Source organism: Sciurus vulgaris, assembly GCF_902686455.1.
Source record: "Sciurus vulgaris genome assembly, chromosome: 9".
Classification (NCBI taxonomy): Eukaryota; Metazoa; Chordata; class Mammalia; order Rodentia; family Sciuridae; genus Sciurus; species Sciurus vulgaris.
The window spans coordinates 141,360,110-141,376,171 of NC_136469.1; the positions used below are offsets into that span (position 1 = coordinate 141,360,110).

The 16,062-nt window shown below is 56.9% G+C and overlaps 2 protein-coding genes across 5 annotated transcripts in view; one reads left to right on the forward strand and one right to left on the reverse strand.

The window, feature by feature from the left end:
• The window catches only part of EVC2 (EvC ciliary complex subunit 2), a gene marked incomplete at its 5' end in the record, with an annotated part of 107,276 nt that extends 97,148 nt beyond the window's left edge, over positions 1 to 10,128 (reverse strand). For all 3 annotated transcript variants that reach the window (XM_079154319.1, XM_079154318.1, XM_079154320.1), the window contains 3 exons: positions 780 to 943; positions 1,715 to 1,766; positions 9,775 to 10,128. In XM_079154319.1, coding sequence (XP_079010445.1) covers positions 780 to 943; positions 1,715 to 1,766; positions 9,775 to 10,128 — 570 coding nt within the window. The remainder of the gene's footprint in view (positions 1 to 779; positions 944 to 1,714; positions 1,767 to 9,774) is intronic.
• A 2,309-nt stretch (positions 10,129 to 12,437) lies between these two features.
• The window catches only part of EVC (EvC ciliary complex subunit 1), a 60,833-nt gene continuing 57,208 nt past the window's right edge, over positions 12,438 to 16,062 (forward strand). Inside the window, exon 1 of one of the 2 annotated variants that reach the window (XM_079154334.1) lies at positions 12,438 to 12,825. In XM_079154334.1, coding sequence (XP_079010460.1) covers positions 12,652 to 12,825 — 174 coding nt within the window. In that variant the 5' untranslated portion in view covers positions 12,438 to 12,651. The remainder of the gene's footprint in view (positions 12,826 to 16,062) is intronic. The other variant, XM_079154332.1, reaches the window with a different exon arrangement.

Consider the following 16,062-nt stretch of genomic DNA (forward strand, 5'->3'; position numbering starts at 1 on the left):
AAGAGGAAGTGAGCAGAGGTATGAAAAAGTCATTAAATGACTGGCAGCAAGTTCCATGTGGCAGGGGGTGGACTGGGCTGCCTCAGTGCCCTGGCAGACCGCGGCAGGAAACAGGAGCATCCCAGTGTGCTGTTGCGGGCATCAGAATGCAGAACCACCTGGGTCGGGCCTGGGCAGCCCTGCAAGGGCTCCCGTGGACAGATGCTAAAGGAAAGCCAGGGCTCCTCCACCAGAGGCTGCGCCCTCCTCCTTCCCACAGGCCTGGAAACGCCAGGCTTCACTTTCGTCACTGCAAGCAATATTCATTTCTGTCCACTTCCACCGCGACAACTCTCCTGACCTGGAATAGTCTTCCTAATCTCTCTAAGCCCCAATTTCTTGTCTGGAAAATGGGAATAAAAATACCAACTCTAATGCCAGACCCAGGCTGAGGCTCAAGTGAGATCACGCACACAAACTGCTGAGGCATCCCCTGCGGACAGGAGCAGCATCCCTCCTTAACAGCCGGCGTGGACAGGTCGGTGAGCAGGTCTGAAGCCACACGCTGCACCAGCCACCCAGGGCGCAGGTGCAAACCTCCTCTTGGTCTAAATCCTCCACTGTGCGCAGGAAGAGCGCTGGGGAGGGGTAACTGGGTTGCTCCCTATGACAACTGCGTTTGGTGAGAGAGAAGGAGCAGCTCACTTAAGGAACCAAACCCTGAAATGTGTTGTGCACGGTCAGCTCAGAACTGGTCCTCTCGCCTCTGACATTGGTGAAGTGCTGAACTCGTTACTCACCAGGCGGGGCATTACAGGAGACTCTCTTTTAAAGAGGTTCTTCTTGGGCCACGATGGTATGAACGCAAATAAGGAATGAGTCCACAGCTCCGGGGAGGCTGTAGAGGTGGGGACTGGGCAGAAGACTTCAGTGTTCTTGTTGGATTTCATTGCAGGTGGTGCTTCTGTACAAGACAGCCAAGCAGGCGCATTATATAAGCAAAAGGCAGTAAACCACAGCGCTCAAACTCTGGAGACGGCCTTCATAGTACGCAGAAGGCACTCGGAAAAGGTTTGCTGCGAGATTGTGCCAATGAATGAGTGGATGGAAGAAAGGGTGGATGGATGACTTATCCTCTCTGCCAGGCAAGTGGGGCAGGTTCAGGGAAGCCGAGGGCTTAGGAGGAGTGCTTCTGGATGCATGGTCTCCTTACCCAGGTCGCGTGCCGCAGTGCACCTTCCTGGGCCCCTGCCACAAACCACAAACCACGCAGACCTCGGTGTGAATCCCAGCTGCCACTCATCAGCTCTGAGTCCTTGGGCAAGTCACCTAGCCTCTCTGTGCCTCAGTTTCCTTAACTCTATGGTTAAACACGGTTTGTCCCCCAAAGGTTCGTGTGCTAGAACCGTGGTCCCCAACCCAACAGTACTGAAAGGTGGTGGGACCTTTCAAAGGAGGGGCTGAGTGAGGGGGGCGACTGAGCCACGACCTCCTCAGAGGGATCACTGCTGGTCTGGAGGAGTGGGTTAGGCCTCCCTCACGGGACTCCTCCAGGGAGCCACCAGACAGGCCCCCTGCCCTCAGGTCTGCACTGGTCTGTCACTGCAGCTCAGGAATGCCGTCCTGGTTTTGTGAGGTCAGGGAACAAGCCGTGTGCAGAGCGAGGCAGTGGAGGGCGGGCTTTGGGGCGCCTCCTCTCATGGTCAGAACAACAAAAACCCAGAAGCAAACTTACCTGCAGTCTTCAGGTGAGAGCCCTCCGAGAGCAGCCTCATACGGAACGGGTCCTACGACACAGAGAAGGCCCACCCTTGGTAGCTGAAGGACACACTCCCGAGAAGCAGGCGGACGTCATTTCCTGAGCGGCTCCTCGGGAAGAGCCGCCCCTCCCCGAGAACGTGACCTCTCCTAAGTCCGCAGCCTCGGCCAGGCACGGCCGCACTTCTGAGGGCCATCTAGGGATGTACCATGTGGCTGAGACACCACGACAGATCTGCCTGGGGATCCCAGTTCTGCTTTCAGGAGGCTGGGCCCTGGGCAAGCCCAGGCTTCAGGATTCCCAAGGTCTCACAAGCTGTTGGAGCGGCAGATGAAACGGGGGTCGGGGGTCAGGAGAACTGGGTTCTAGTTAGAAGCTTTTACTCACTGTGTGCCTGGGCCAAGTCTTTCGGCTTCTCTGAGCCCCCACTCCCTCTCTGAAAAGGGCGACCTCAAAGCCTCCCCCATGCTTAGCCTCATGACTGATGAACTGTTATCCAACTGCACCTGGCCAAACCCTGGTGCTCCTCGTTGTGAACCCCGGACCCTGGAAAGGCCAGGCCCCTCTGCATAGTAACGCTCCCTGGGTGCAGCCCTTCCGGTGTGCCGGGCCCTGTGCCGTGCCCTGTGCCGTGCCCTCCAGCCCATGGTACAAGAGCGCATAAGAACCGTGGAGTATTAGCCTCATTTTAAAGTGAACTCCCCAGACTCAGGCGAACGAGGGAACTCCCTCCAGGTCTCATGGGGAATGGAGCCGGAGACCAGCTTTCACCCAAGCAGCTGCTCTGGACGTGGGCTCCCACCACCCCCTCTCACTCGCTTCTGTGTAATTAAGGAGGAAGGATGAGCAGGAGAGCTGAGCAGCTCACTCGGGCCTGGTTTCAGGGCCCAGTTCCAGTGGCCACATGGGGGTGGATGTCTTCACTTGTTTGTGCTGTTCTAACAAAATACCTGAGTGATTTATAACAAAGAGAAATTGGTACCAGGGTGCACTGCTGCTGTAGCAAATACCGACAGCAGCTTTGGAACTGGGTAACGGGTAGAGGCTGGACTGCAGCGGACATTCTTGTGGGGGTTCAGGGGAGGAGAGCTGGAGATGATTTAGGTGCACAGTGTTGGTAAAGGTAGACAGTAAAAGCCACGCTGATGAAACCTTAGGCGAATGTGGGCAGCCGTCGTGCCTGAATCGAGATGTGCCTGCTGCTCTGGGGACGGCAGAGCGCACAGGAAGGAATGGGGGCACCTGGAGGAGAAACACCTCAGCAGGCCGGAGGGCGGCTCGACCGCTTGTAGCGAAACCAGAGAGGAAAATAATGGATTAAAGGTGGAATTTATAATTGAAAGAGAGCCTCTTGAATATCCGGGACATGCCCAGCGGGCAGGCTGTGAAGACGGAGAGGGGTCCAGGAGAGGATCCCAAGGCAGCACGCTGGAGCTCAGGTAGGTCAGTGTGGCCCGAGGCGGCCACAGCTGTTGACCAGGAAAACGGTCGGGGGACCAGCCTGCATTCCACAGACCTCAGGACCTTCCCGGCTGCTCTCCCATCCCAGGGCCTCGAGGACAGAAGGGTGCCCAGGAAAGGGCCCGGGATGCCCAGAGGACTTGGGGCTCAAGGCCCAGGGCACCTCAGGTCTCTGCCCTCTGAACCCCATGCGGAGCTGCTCTGAGTCCCCAGCTCAGCTCAAGCAGGTCCCAGGGCAGCCTGGGCCACCGCTCCGAAGGTCATAGTAGCGGCTTTGGTGGTGTCCACCTGGCACCACCAGCATAGGGCACAACAGTCCAGGAGCGACAGGGCACGGCTGCTCCCAGCTGGATTCCACAGGGTGCCGTGGAGAGTCTTGGGGCTCGGACGAGGTGGTCAGAGGGTGCAAGACTACAGAGTCCCCACGAGAGCAAGCACCAGTGAGCCGTGGCGGCGGAGCTGCCCAGGACCCCAGAACAGCTAGGCCACCAGCATGCAAGGCCAGCCTGGGGATCGTGCACTCACCCCACCCCGAGAGCCACTCTGAGAGCACCTGGCAGAGCCGTGGGGGGCTACCAGGGCCTCCGTGCCAAGCCCCGGCCCCTCACAGAAGGCAGGAGACGCCGTCCAAGATCATGCTCCAGCCCTGAGCACTGCTCCCTGCCGGGTGGGATTTAGCCGAGACCCCTCATCCTCTCCTTCGCTCCTGTCTCCTGTTTGGAAGGGGGATGTCTATGGCGCTGCCCCTCGCTCACGACGGGGGTGGGGGAACCTGCCTGGGCCTTGCCTGCGTCTCACCCATGCGGGATGCAGGTGGGAGTCATGTGAGGCTGACTTAGGGGCTCGCAGGTGGAAGGAGTGCACTGTGCGTGTGAGGAAGGTGTAGATTCCAGGGGCCACGCACAGGACCCCATGATGTGAACGTCGTGCCCTCCAATATTCACGATGAAGCGTGGCACCCAAGCCACGGCATCAAGAGCTTTGGGAGGCGCTCAGGCCAGGAGGACCCTGCCCTCGTGACGGGCTGAGTCCCTTACAGACACGCGGAGGGGACCAGCTGGGCTACTTGCTGACCTTTTGGCCCCGTCCCTTCTGCCATGTGAGGACACAGACATCTTGGAGGCAGAGACTGGACCCTCGCCAGACCCGGGACTCGCTGGACTTGACCTGGGACCACCTAGCCTCCAGGACGGTGAGGACACACTTCCACTGCTACAAGCGGCCCCTCTGGGGAACGGGGTTAGAGCAGCACAAGTGGACCAGATACGGGGACACACGGCAGCTGAGCCCACGCTGGACACAGGCGGGGTGCCTGCTGCCTGTATCCCTGTGTCCTGCCTCAGCCCGGGCAAGCCACCCCACGTGGTCGTGGGTTCCATGCCTGGTCTTTACAGGCCTCCACAACCTGGACGTACCCCCCGGTGGCACCCCTACTGGACGTGCACAAGCCCCGCTGTGTGGAGGAGCCCACCCGCCGTCCCTCATCCCTCGGGGAATTCCCTGCTGCTCATCGGTCCCCTCTGAGGACCTTCCCTGACCACCCACCACTCTCTGTCCACTCTGCCCACCACGTGTACCCATCAGCCCTCTGCTGGCCTGCCACACGTACAGTAACACACTGCTGACCACCTCCCTCCCACTCCGAGAATCCAGAGCGGGCATTCATCCTGGTCTGCCTTGTTCTCTCCTACCCAAGCTGCGGGACAGCCAGCAGCGGGAAGGCACGCGGGGGCCACGAGGGCCCTGCTCTCCCCCACCCTCCCTGCCTTCTCCAGTGGAGCCCTCTGCCACGAGGGAAAGGCGCTGTGACAGAACTGTCCACCACACAGCCTCCATTCAGGACTTCAAACATGGCTGCCATACTGGGTCACCTGGGAGACAGCGGGAATTGCCCACTAGGAAGGGAGAGAGGCCAAACTAACCCGAGCATGGTATCCAGGTTTACAGAGCATTTCCTGTGGAGCCAGCCGCTAAGGGCCAGCGCCAGGGAAGCACAGATCTGGGTGGACAGCCTCCCCTGACCTGGAACCACTGGGACCACAGTTTCCTCGTCTGTAAGAGGGGAATATTATATCCTTTCATCAGAACCATTCAAAGAATTAAGTCAGAGAATGTAAGCAAAGCACTGAGCATGTGCCCAGCACGCAGCAAATGCCCAGGAAACGGAACCCCACAGTTATTACTACCCGTCACTATGTCGCCATAGCTGTTGTTACCACTGTTCTCACCGAGTCAGTGCTGGCCCCGTCCTCTCCGTCATCGGCAATAATACTGAGAAGAAGCTATAAAATGGCTCTCTTGCAAATGAGAAAAATGGGGCTTAGAGACAGACCCAGCCTCTTGTCAAGCCAGATGGTGTCTCATTACCACTATGTCCTCTGGAGCAGGTGAGGGAGAATCGAAGATGCCCAACAAACACTGCTGGTCACTATAGCACGTGCTGCCTAGTAAATGGGGAAGGTCACCAGAGAAGACAGGAAATGTCCTGCTCTCACAATCAGGAGAAGTGTGAACAAATCATGATGCACTAGATACCATATGCCATCAACCAACAGTGGCAGACCGAAAATAGGAGACTGGAAAGCTGGGGAGCGGTACAAGGCCAGGGTAACTTCCAGCAGTCATGCAGGCGCCTCCTGAGAGGGAGATGTGGTGAGGGAGGGCTGGGCCTCTAGGGGAGCAGCCTCAGGCTGAGGGACCAGTCAGAACAGTGAGAGGCCAGGGTGCGGGAGCAGGGTGACTTGGCAGGACAGGGTGGCCAGGGTGCGGGAGCAGGGTGACTTGGCAGGACAGGCGGGGGATGAGGTCAGAGCGCACTGGGGCCATGTGGGGCATTCTGCCTCTGCTCTGAGTACTGCGGGAGCCGCTGGTGGGGTCCCCATGAGGGGTGGCGCAGGTGGCTGTTTCCGATGGGGCTCCCAGCTGCTCTGCTGGCAACTGGGCGGGTGAGCAGGGGAGAAGGGGGAGCTGAGTCGAAGGTGCCAGGATGTTCCCCGAGGGCGGTAACCAGGACCAACGGGGCTGGCCTAGAGAGTGAAGACCACGCTGACGTTCTGAACAGAACCCTCGGGGCCTGTGGCTGAGGGACCCTGGGGAGGTGACAGTGTGAGGCTGTGGCCCGCACAGGAAGGCCAGAGCACCTGGCCAGAGCAGCCGTGGCAGGAGGGAGGACAGGCCCACTCTGGGCGCTGGGCGCAGGTGTGAGGCCCGTGAGCCTCTGCTGCATCAGGCAGGCGGATCTGCACTGGACTTCCCAGAAGCCGCTTCTGGAGATCAGAATTTGGGAGTGGATCACCCAGGGTGTGCATGGCCACCGAGACAAAGGAGCCTGAGCCCTGCAGTGCTGCGCCTGCAGGTGGAAGGGAGGCAGAGAAGCCCCCACAGACCCCATGTGCACTGACCAAGCTCTTGAGAAGCATTTGAGGCTGCCTCCCTGGCCGGGAGGGCTGCTCAGGAAGCCAAAATAAGCATACCATGCAACAGCAACATGACAGCGTCTGCCAGCTCAGGTTCTTTTGTGTTTTGGGTTGGTCTTTTTTCTTTTTTATTCATTTATCGATAAATTGACCCAACTCGGGACACACACACTTAGCCTCACAGCTAAACCAAATCACTATTGGTTTGTATTCAAGTAAAAGAGCAACAAGTGACACCACCAGCTTAAGGCAGTGAAAACGTGGGCCTCATTCTGAAGGGTACGTCTGTCTTTCTCTAAGTCCCTGGGCATCAGATGCGGCTTGCATACAGCAGTGCTTCTCAAACTTGGTCTCATACTTCACATACTTTACAAGTACTGGGGACTCAAAGGACTTTGCTTTGTGCCGACAATATTTATCAATATTTTCTGTTTTCCAAAGCACAGTGAAAATATTTTTACTGTATTGCAATGTAGAGCTGGGCACACACCTATAATCTGAGTAGCTTGGGAGGCTGACACAGGAGCATGATAGGTTTGAGGCCAGCCTGGGAAACTTAGTGAGCTCCTGTCTCAAAATCAATAATAAAAAGGGCTGGGGGTGTAGCCCAATGGTAGAGCACCCCTGGGTTCAATCCTCCACACCATAAAAAGAAATCACATATCCACTCATTTCTTTTAAATAAGAATGATAATCCCACTGCACATTTACCTAAGTAGCATAGCTGACAAAAAATAACTACGTTCTCCAAAATAAAGGAAGAGTAGGAATGGCAGGGTTTTATACTTCCACAAATCCCATCTATGTCTGCATCAGTGGAAGAAGCTGGATTCTCAACTCTGCTTCTGTGTTAAATCTTCTCCAATACCACATGCTGTGTCACTTCCAAAAAATCCCACTGTCCCCTGCTGAGAAAATAAGTGGAAAATGTATGTAATGTTTCAGTATGACTCCAAAAGCAGCTCTGCCTCCTCAGACCCCTGAAACAGTTCCTGGAGCCACTTTGAGAACCACTAGGGAATGAGGCAACCTCAGTGAGCACCAGTGAAGAGACAAGGGAGACCCTGGCCCCGGGGGAGCTCGCGCACCCACAGAGACAGGCGAGGCCCTACCAGGAAGCAAACGTTTTAACCAAGGGACATGGGGCATCACCGTGTCAAAGATGGTGGAATATGCCACAGCAACCCCCACCGGGGACTTGGCCATGACCTTCTGGTCACCCAGGATGTTCTCTCTCTCCAGATAAGGAATATCTGGACAAACCCACTCATCCTCAAGTGTCAGCTGAATGATTCCCCTCTGACCACCCAAACTGAATGACCTGCCTCCCCTAGCCCTCCGGGATGGCTCCCCATCACTCTGCTCAAAGTACTTAATTACTGTGCAGTTATGAACTTATTTCCCCAGCCCCCTGCACACAGCGTGGCACCCAGCAAAGGTGTGATAGCATGTATGCACGTGTGTACAGATGTGCGTATATGTGTTTATGTGTGTGTGTGTATGTGTGTATGTGTCTATAAAAGGAATGGAGGGAGGGAGGGAGGGAGGGAGGCAGCCATGAGTGCAGGTTTCAGATAAACACAACAGAAACATCTAACATGGACCTTTGAGAATTAGGATCCTGCTCTGGAGTCTTCCACCACTGCGGAGAACCTGAGGCCCCAAAGGCTATTTCTTGCCCCAGGCCCCAGAGAGGTGAGCGGTCACGGCAGGGACACCCAAGCCTCCAAAAGCCCCAAGTTCTTTACTGTCCAGCTTACGGAAGGGTTTTCTGAGACAGACCCCGAGTGACGCAGGAGGGTTGGACTGGCCTGGGCAGGGCCAGGACCTAGGTGAGGCAGGCGACAGAGACACCGAGGCACCTGGACATAGGTGCTCACGGGTTCCCTGGACTTACTCTGGTCCTGCAGGGCCTCAGGCACTTCCCAGAGGGCACTGTCCCTCCTCTCAGAAGGCCCACCCTCCACACCTGCTCCTGACAGAGGCAGATGTCTACCCGAATGCTGCTGCACTGGTTCGTAGAGCATGTGCACAGTAGCAGGGCCGGCCATGGAGCCCCCCAACCTGCAGCCACAGCAAGAGCACAAGATCAGGAGCACAGGGCCAGGGCCCTGCTCTCCCAGGCCTTGGTTTTCTCCTCTGCAAACGGGCCGGATACGTCCCACTTCCCTTGTCAGGAGCAAGTGGAAGGACCCTGTGAAAATTCGCTGTCCCTGGGCTACTTAGAGCTCAGAGTGCACTGACCGTGTAATGAAAACCCAAGAGAAGGTGTGGCAGAAAGGAATCCCCGAGGGAGCGCCTGGGCCTCCAACAGACAGTGCAGCCCATGCAAGCTGGTCCCTGGGGGAGAGTGGGAGGACCCCAGGTGGTAGCAAGGACCCAGACCCCTGGCCAGGGCACTCCTGGAAATTTCTGGGCTTGCTGCCAGGAGTCACAAGCTAGGGGAGCGAAGAGGAAGGGGGGGACACAGACCTTGGACAGATCCCCTAGAGCCTGGGGGAGGGACGGAGCACTAACTAAGGAGGGAAACCCAGGTGGACATCACCAAGGACAGACTCAAGGCAGGGGCCAGAACCCTGCGGAGGGGAGGGGAAGGGGCAGACTTGGCACTGATCGGGGAGAGGGCAAGAGGTGACCAGTTTGGGGCGCTATGTGTCCTGTGCCTTTCCAGGTCTGGACCACAGAGGAGAGCCAGGGCCAGGTGGGCGGTGGCTAAACTCATCAGGGAGCGTGTGGTCCAGTAAAACCCCAGACGACACCCCACCTCCCCGCACACCCGCACCTCCTGCACAGGGGCGCCACCGCTTTAAGGACGCAGAGCGGCCTCAGGGGAGTCGTCACAAGGCCGGTGTACAGAGCAGGAAGGGGGCGCAGGAGAAGTGAAGTGCTTGGTTCCGGGACACAGAGCTCTGAGAACCGGAGTGGGATTCGAACCCCAGCCGCAGATCGAGGCCAAGCCCTCAGCCGCCAACCCAGAGCCGCCCCAGCTCCTGGGGGTTCTCCGGGGGCACGCGGAATGCACCTCGGCGACACCGCTAGGCATCGCGTTCAGATCCTGTCCCCTCTTCCTTGTCCTCTGCCCACTACGGAAGGCCCCCTCCCACCTGAGTAGACGAGTCGGCGCGCGGGTCACACCTGAGTCTGGGCGGCGCTGCTTACCTGCGCCGAGGGCTCGGGTCCCGCCCTGCTCGGGGTCCCCGCGCAGGGCCCAGCCCCGCGCGCCGAGGGCAGTGCGCGGGGAGGCTGCGCACCGATGGGGCGCCGGAGGGGACCCGGGCCCGCGGGGAGCCAGCCTCGGGCCCCCAGCGCCAAAGCCACCACCAGGACGCCCCCGGCCAGCACCCACGTGGCGCTCCACCAGACGCCCGCGGGGCCCATCGCCCGCCAGGGTCCGCGACCCCAAACCGGCAGGCGCCGCGGAGTTGCTGAGCTTCCGGACCCCAGGCCCGCCCCGCCGCCGAGCATGCTCAGTGCGAGCCGCCGCGGAAACTTTTCTGGAACAAACACGGGCATCTGGACTCGGCGGGCCGGGAGGCGCCGGGGTGTGGGAGGGAGCTAGGGAACAGGGCTGGCGAATCCTGAGCGCTGCGCCATCACGCCTGGGCTGCTGCGCTCCGCCCGCTGCCCCGTACCACCCAAATCAGATCTGGTCACTCCTCAGCCCTTGTAGGGCCCCTGCAGTAACGCCCACCAGTTTCTCGATCTCAGCTCAACCTCACCTCCTCTAGGAAATCCCTACTACTACACCGGACTGGATCCCAAGTCTTTCCCCAACCACAAAGCCGCCTATTAGGAAACCGAAGGGCATTAGGAGAGGAAGAGCCAACTATAAGAGGGGACAGGACAGCAAAGAAGAGCTGGCGGGCAGCAGGCAGAGAAAAAAAGGTGACCCTCACTTCCTGTTGGGTTCAGCTCAATAGAGCACGCACTGGATTAGCCCTGGATCTGCCCAGGGGGCCCACGCTCCCGGGAGGCAGCAGGTAGTCAACTCACTAGGCCACCTCTCCGGAGAATCAGAAATAGGGCAGAGGGTGCCTGGAGCGAGGAGATCCTTGAGCAGCTGCTCTGAGCCCTCCCTGGGGACGCGGCTTTGCTTGGCTTCACCCTGGAGATTGGGGTTGGGGTGCAGCTCGTCTGCTTCCTGCTGCTTCCTCATCCCTTTGGGCCACAGTTCATACCTGATCATTGGGAAGAGGGTCCCTCTCCTGCCAGTTTTCTTGCTGGTCAGCCTGTCAGGCTGTCTGCTACCTCAGCTGGGGAGCCTGGTACTTCACCTGCCCCCTGCCCTGACACTTCCAAGGACAGGTCTTTCTTGACCCGTTATGGATAAGGTGATGAGTTTGAGGACCTGAGAGCGGGAAGCCAAGCCTCCTTGGTGCTACCCAGCTGTATGTCAAGGGTAAGACAAGGCCAAAGGCTAAGTGCTAAGCATCTTGCAGGAGCAGCAACATTATATGGCAGTGAGTAATTTAAAATGATATTTCAATATTCAAACAACCTTATAATAAAGTAAAATGCAATGAACAACATTACCTTATTCTTTTTGTTGTTGTTGTTGTTGTTTAACTGGTCCTGCTGTATTGCCTGGGCTGACCTTAAACTTAAATCCGTGGACTGCAGCCATCCACCTGGCTCTCCTCCTGAGCACTGGATAACTGGGACTACAGATGCATGCCACTACACCCAGTTTTTACATTTGAAACACTGAAGTCTGAGCATCCAAGGAAATAGCCAGCATAAAGCACAGGGTTATTGTCCCTGCAAATGTGCCCAGGAGCCTTGGAGAAGCTTCTGAGGAAACATTTAAGCAGCTCCACATAGCAGAGGCCACGTGCCTTGAAGCCAGACAGGCACAGTTTGGAGTGTATTCTGTCCCATCCCCTAGTTGCAAGACCTTGAACAAGTCACCTCTCCTTTTTAGCTGTCAGTTTCTTCATCTATAAAAAGGACCAGAAACTTGGACAATAGTTCCCATCTAGCCACCTAGAAGGGTAAAGGGAAATGATGAAACAGACTGGATACTTGAGCCTGATTCCCAGGTGGAAAGCAGAGCTCAGCATGGAAGTCATCTCTGTTGAAACAGCTCCCTGGGGTACCCCAACCCTGCCCTCGTGAGGAATGCAGGGTAGGAGGGGGCACGTGCATGCACCTGTGAGCACACATGTTCACTTCTGCACTCTGACCGCAGGACCACGGCTAGCATGCATGCAGCGTTCAGAGGGGCAGGATGATGGAGTCATCTGTGTGTCTGCACACAGCCTGGCCTCAGCAGGCTCGTCCCTACTCCTGAAGACACTGCAGGTTCTCTGCAAATGCCAGTGAATGGATGAGCCCCCTGTCTCGGAATTAGCGGGGCCTGGGTGTGGCAGTCTGTAGACACATTACTTTAGAGAAAAGCACTGCCCTGGCGGGAGGAAACAGGAGAAAAGAGGAACCTTCAGGATGGCAAGTTTGGGATACTAGAACCCTTCTAAGGAGCAAGGGCTGTGTCTAATCTGCATGAGGTTACTGAACTGCTCTGACCTTGAACTCCAACCTCTGGAGAATGGGTGGTGAACAGCACCCATCACGGAAGGTTGGGGGAAAGTTAATGAGATCATCAGATTAAATGCTTAGCATATCTAAGCAATCAATCAACTTAAAGGAGAAAGCTCCCTGGTGCTTGGGGGCTCCCTTTCTTCGCAGGAAGCCAAGATGCTCGGTGTAAAACAAGACCCTCTGAGAAGGTCCTGCGAGCTGGGAGCGCGCCTCCGGTGAGCATGCTCAGTGCACCGCAGGGCCAGGGCGGGGAGCCTGAAAGTTTTGGGCGGACGGCCCAGGCTCCTCCCTCCCGCTCGGGCGGAGCAGGGAAGCCGGAGAGGAGCAGGAGGAAGGCGGCTTCGCCCGCCGGAAAGTGGGCGAGCGCCCGGCGCCCCTGGCCGCGGGGCCTCCGAGGGCCGCATCGCAGACGCGGTGGGGACCGTGCGACCGGCCGCGGGCCAGGGCAGTGCGCGGCGGCGGGCGGGATGCGGCCGGTCGCCTGGCTGAGCGCCCCCGATGGCCCGCGGCGGGGCGGCCTGCGCTAGCGACGCGCGGCTGCTGCTGGGCCGGGACGTGCTGCGACCCGCGCCCGTGCTGCTGGCCCCCGCCGTGCTGCTGGGCGCCGCTCTCGGCCTCGGCCTCGGTCTATGGCTCGGCTGCCGTGCGGGCCGCCTGCGCCTGCGACACCAGGTGGGTCCACGGAGCAGCCACAGGGCGAGACCCTCAGGGCGCGGTCCTCCACGGCCGTGTCCCAGTCGGCTCTATGTGCCTTGAGGGCGATTGCGGCTTTGAGTCTCCCTTCTGCCCCAGTAGGGAGTGAGGCAGAGATTTTGGAGGGCGGGGACGAGGTGACCCAAGAGCATTGGCCTGGGGTCCCGCTAAAGTGTCTGCTGCATCCTACTTTGCTGTGTGGTCTTAGCGGCCAACCTCCCTGGGCCAGTTTCCTTGTCTGTAGGACCAGGAGTTTGGACACAAGGCTGGCAGATGTGCCCAGTTCAGAGGGGTGCACAGAGGCTGGATGTCTGCTCTGCTTCTGCGCTTCCTTCCCGCCCTGGGAACTACCCAGCCTGCTTGAGTCCCAGCTGCCCTTGCATTCATTGATCAGTTCACTCATCCCTACAGCAGCAGGCTGCTGAGCACCTTATAGGAGGAGCCAGTGGTCTTGGATGCAGCAAGCCAGGAAAAACCTTGCCCTTGTCAGCTAACAGGAGGCAGACACATTACAAGGAAACTTTTGATTGTAACACACGAGTTCAGTGACAGAGAACTCAGGCTAGCATTCATTGTGAGCCGAGGAGTCACTGAGCTCAACCCTCTGCCTCAGTCTCACTGACTCCCGAAACAGCTTTCATTTCCACTAACATTTCCATTCTGCAGATGAGGAAACTGAGGCACAGAGAGGTTAAGTAACTTGCCACAATGAGAGCCATGCACCTAGCCCCAAAGCCTGTGTGTTCTCTGCGGATGAGGCCAGTGTATGCTGCACACACAGTTGTGCTGATGGGAGTCATGGAAACACCTGGCACATAGCAGGTGTGGGTCAGCTGTGGTCAAGGAAGTCCTTCCAACTTCTACCTCTTTGAAGAGTAAAGTGAAAGGATTGGAGATAAGGTGATGTGACCTTGGCCCCCCATTCCTGGCCCTCATGATGTCTGCTCATGAGCATCTGGAACAGTCACGTAGGCTCTTTCCCAGTAAGCTGACCTCTAGGGGGTGCGTGTCATGCAGGGCCAAGGGCTGGAACGGGAACAGTGCAAGATGCTCGTAGGGGAGGGGGCTGTCTGGCCCTCGGCGGTAAGAGACACTCAGGGACTCTGGCTTCTTGCGTGGAGAAGGAAAGCATGTAAGGAAGGAAGACCACGCAGGCCTGGCCCTGCAAGGTTTGCGGGCAGATGGTTCTTTATCCTCACTCCAGGCCTAGTAGGCGGGGACCTGTCAGTACCCCACTTCACAGTGAGGTGACGGAGGCTCTGCAAGGATCACACAGTAAACCAGCATGGGGCGCAACCCCAAAGCCAGAGCTTTAATCCGCTGTACCTGGTGAGCAGTGGTTACTGTCCTGTTTGGTAGGTGGGTCAGCTGAGGCTCGTGGGTTAACCAAGCTGTCTGGGTTGGCACAGCTGGTCAGTTGAGGGTGACGGTGGCCAAGCCAGGGTGGTAGCTGCAGAGGAGGCTCTGGCTCAAGGGCAGAGTCATGGGCTCTCTTGTGGTTCAGATGGGACCTAGGCAACAGCCTCCTTTCTGATGGGCCTCCCCTCCTCCCCTCTCCTTCCTGCAGTCTTTCTGAAGCACACATCCTGCAGTATGGCTGTCTTGGTGAAAACCCCATCCCTCTGGTTGCCTCCAAAAGATAATGCCAGGTTCCTAGTGCGGTGGTCAGGTGGGTGCCTTCCCAGCACCCACCCATCCTGCTCTCCAGCCACACAGGCCTCCGCTGTGCTCGGTTCCTCTGCGCTGCTGCACGTCTCTGTGCCTCAGTGGCCTTGCTCAGCTCTGATGCTGCTCGGCCTCAGCACCCAGAGAGCGACCCAAGAGGCCTTGCTGACGTCCAGGCTGGGTCCACGGGCCACCTCTGCTTCCTGCACTCGTGTTCTTTTCATGATTTTACCTTGACTACTTTCCTTTTGTTCCTTTATCACAAGAATTTTTAATTTTGTGTCCGACTTACCCACGTGCACCCTGTGAAGTGTTCCCTTGCAAGTGACAGGCCACCCGTTCCCACGTCTCCGAAGCCAGTGTTTTCAACTCTTTCAGCTGCTGCTTTTGGTGATGTATTTCCCATCTCTAAATAACGTGGCTGTGTGCTGCTGCTTTCTGACTTCCATATGGGAAGGAGGAGGACTAGTGCTCTTCCTGCCTCCGCCAGCACCCCCCAACACCACCATACCTCGCTCTGCGGCTAGCGGGGAACTCGGGTTGAATCGGTATTCAGTGTCGCCCTGACGATGATGTTGTGAGCACGGCTCGCTGCACGTCAGAGATCCGCTGTGGTCATGAATACCTTCCTTTCTTGCAGAACATTTTGTTTTTCCTGAAATTAACGTGTCAGATTTTTTTGTTATATTTTCCGTGTTTAGCTCTCCCGTGTTTGTTGGACATTTCTTTTTAAGACATTGGAATTTTCAAGGCATTTGCTCAATTTAATCTTCTTGAGAAAAACTTCTGTCTGAAAGACATTCTGGCACGCTTCAGTTTGAAATGGGTGCTTTCTGAAGTGTGGAGCAGACCAGCAGCATCGCCCGGAGCTCGACGGGAGGCAGACTCAGGGCGCCATCCTGGACTCGCAGTGTGAGAATCTCCAGGATGGGGCCCAGCAAGCCATGGTTAATAATCCCTCTCCCTGCACTGTTTCTTAGAAAACAGTTGCTCCAGGCTCCTATGGAGACTCTCGGCCACCATGCTAGGATTCCTTCTCTCTCCTGGTTGGATCCAGTTTCAGGGGTCTTGAGCACTTGTCTTTCTTTGACTGATTTCTTCATGTGGGTGGAGCACATCCTGAAGTAGCTTTCTGAGAAGGGGGTGGATAAAACTATATTGACAACTCCTATGTCTGAAAATATAGGCTTCCATCTTTATCCTCAATTTGGTTAGATTAGTTAGGTATAAAATTCTAGGTTGAAAATAATATTCCTTCAGAATTGTGAAGGCATCTTTCCATTTCTTTCTAACTTCCATTGTTGGTGTTGAGAAATTTGATTCTGTTCTGATCTTTGATACTGTTCATGAAGCCTTTTACTCCTTTGTAGCATCTTGAATTTTTTCTTTTCTTTGCCCCAGTGTTATGGTTTAGATATGAGGTGTCTCCCAAAACCTCATGTGTGAGACAAGGGAAGAAAGTTCAGAGGTGAAAGGATTGGGTTTTGAGAGCCTTAACTTAATCAATATTAGTTCCCTGATAGGGATTAGCTGGCTGGTGACTGTAGGCAG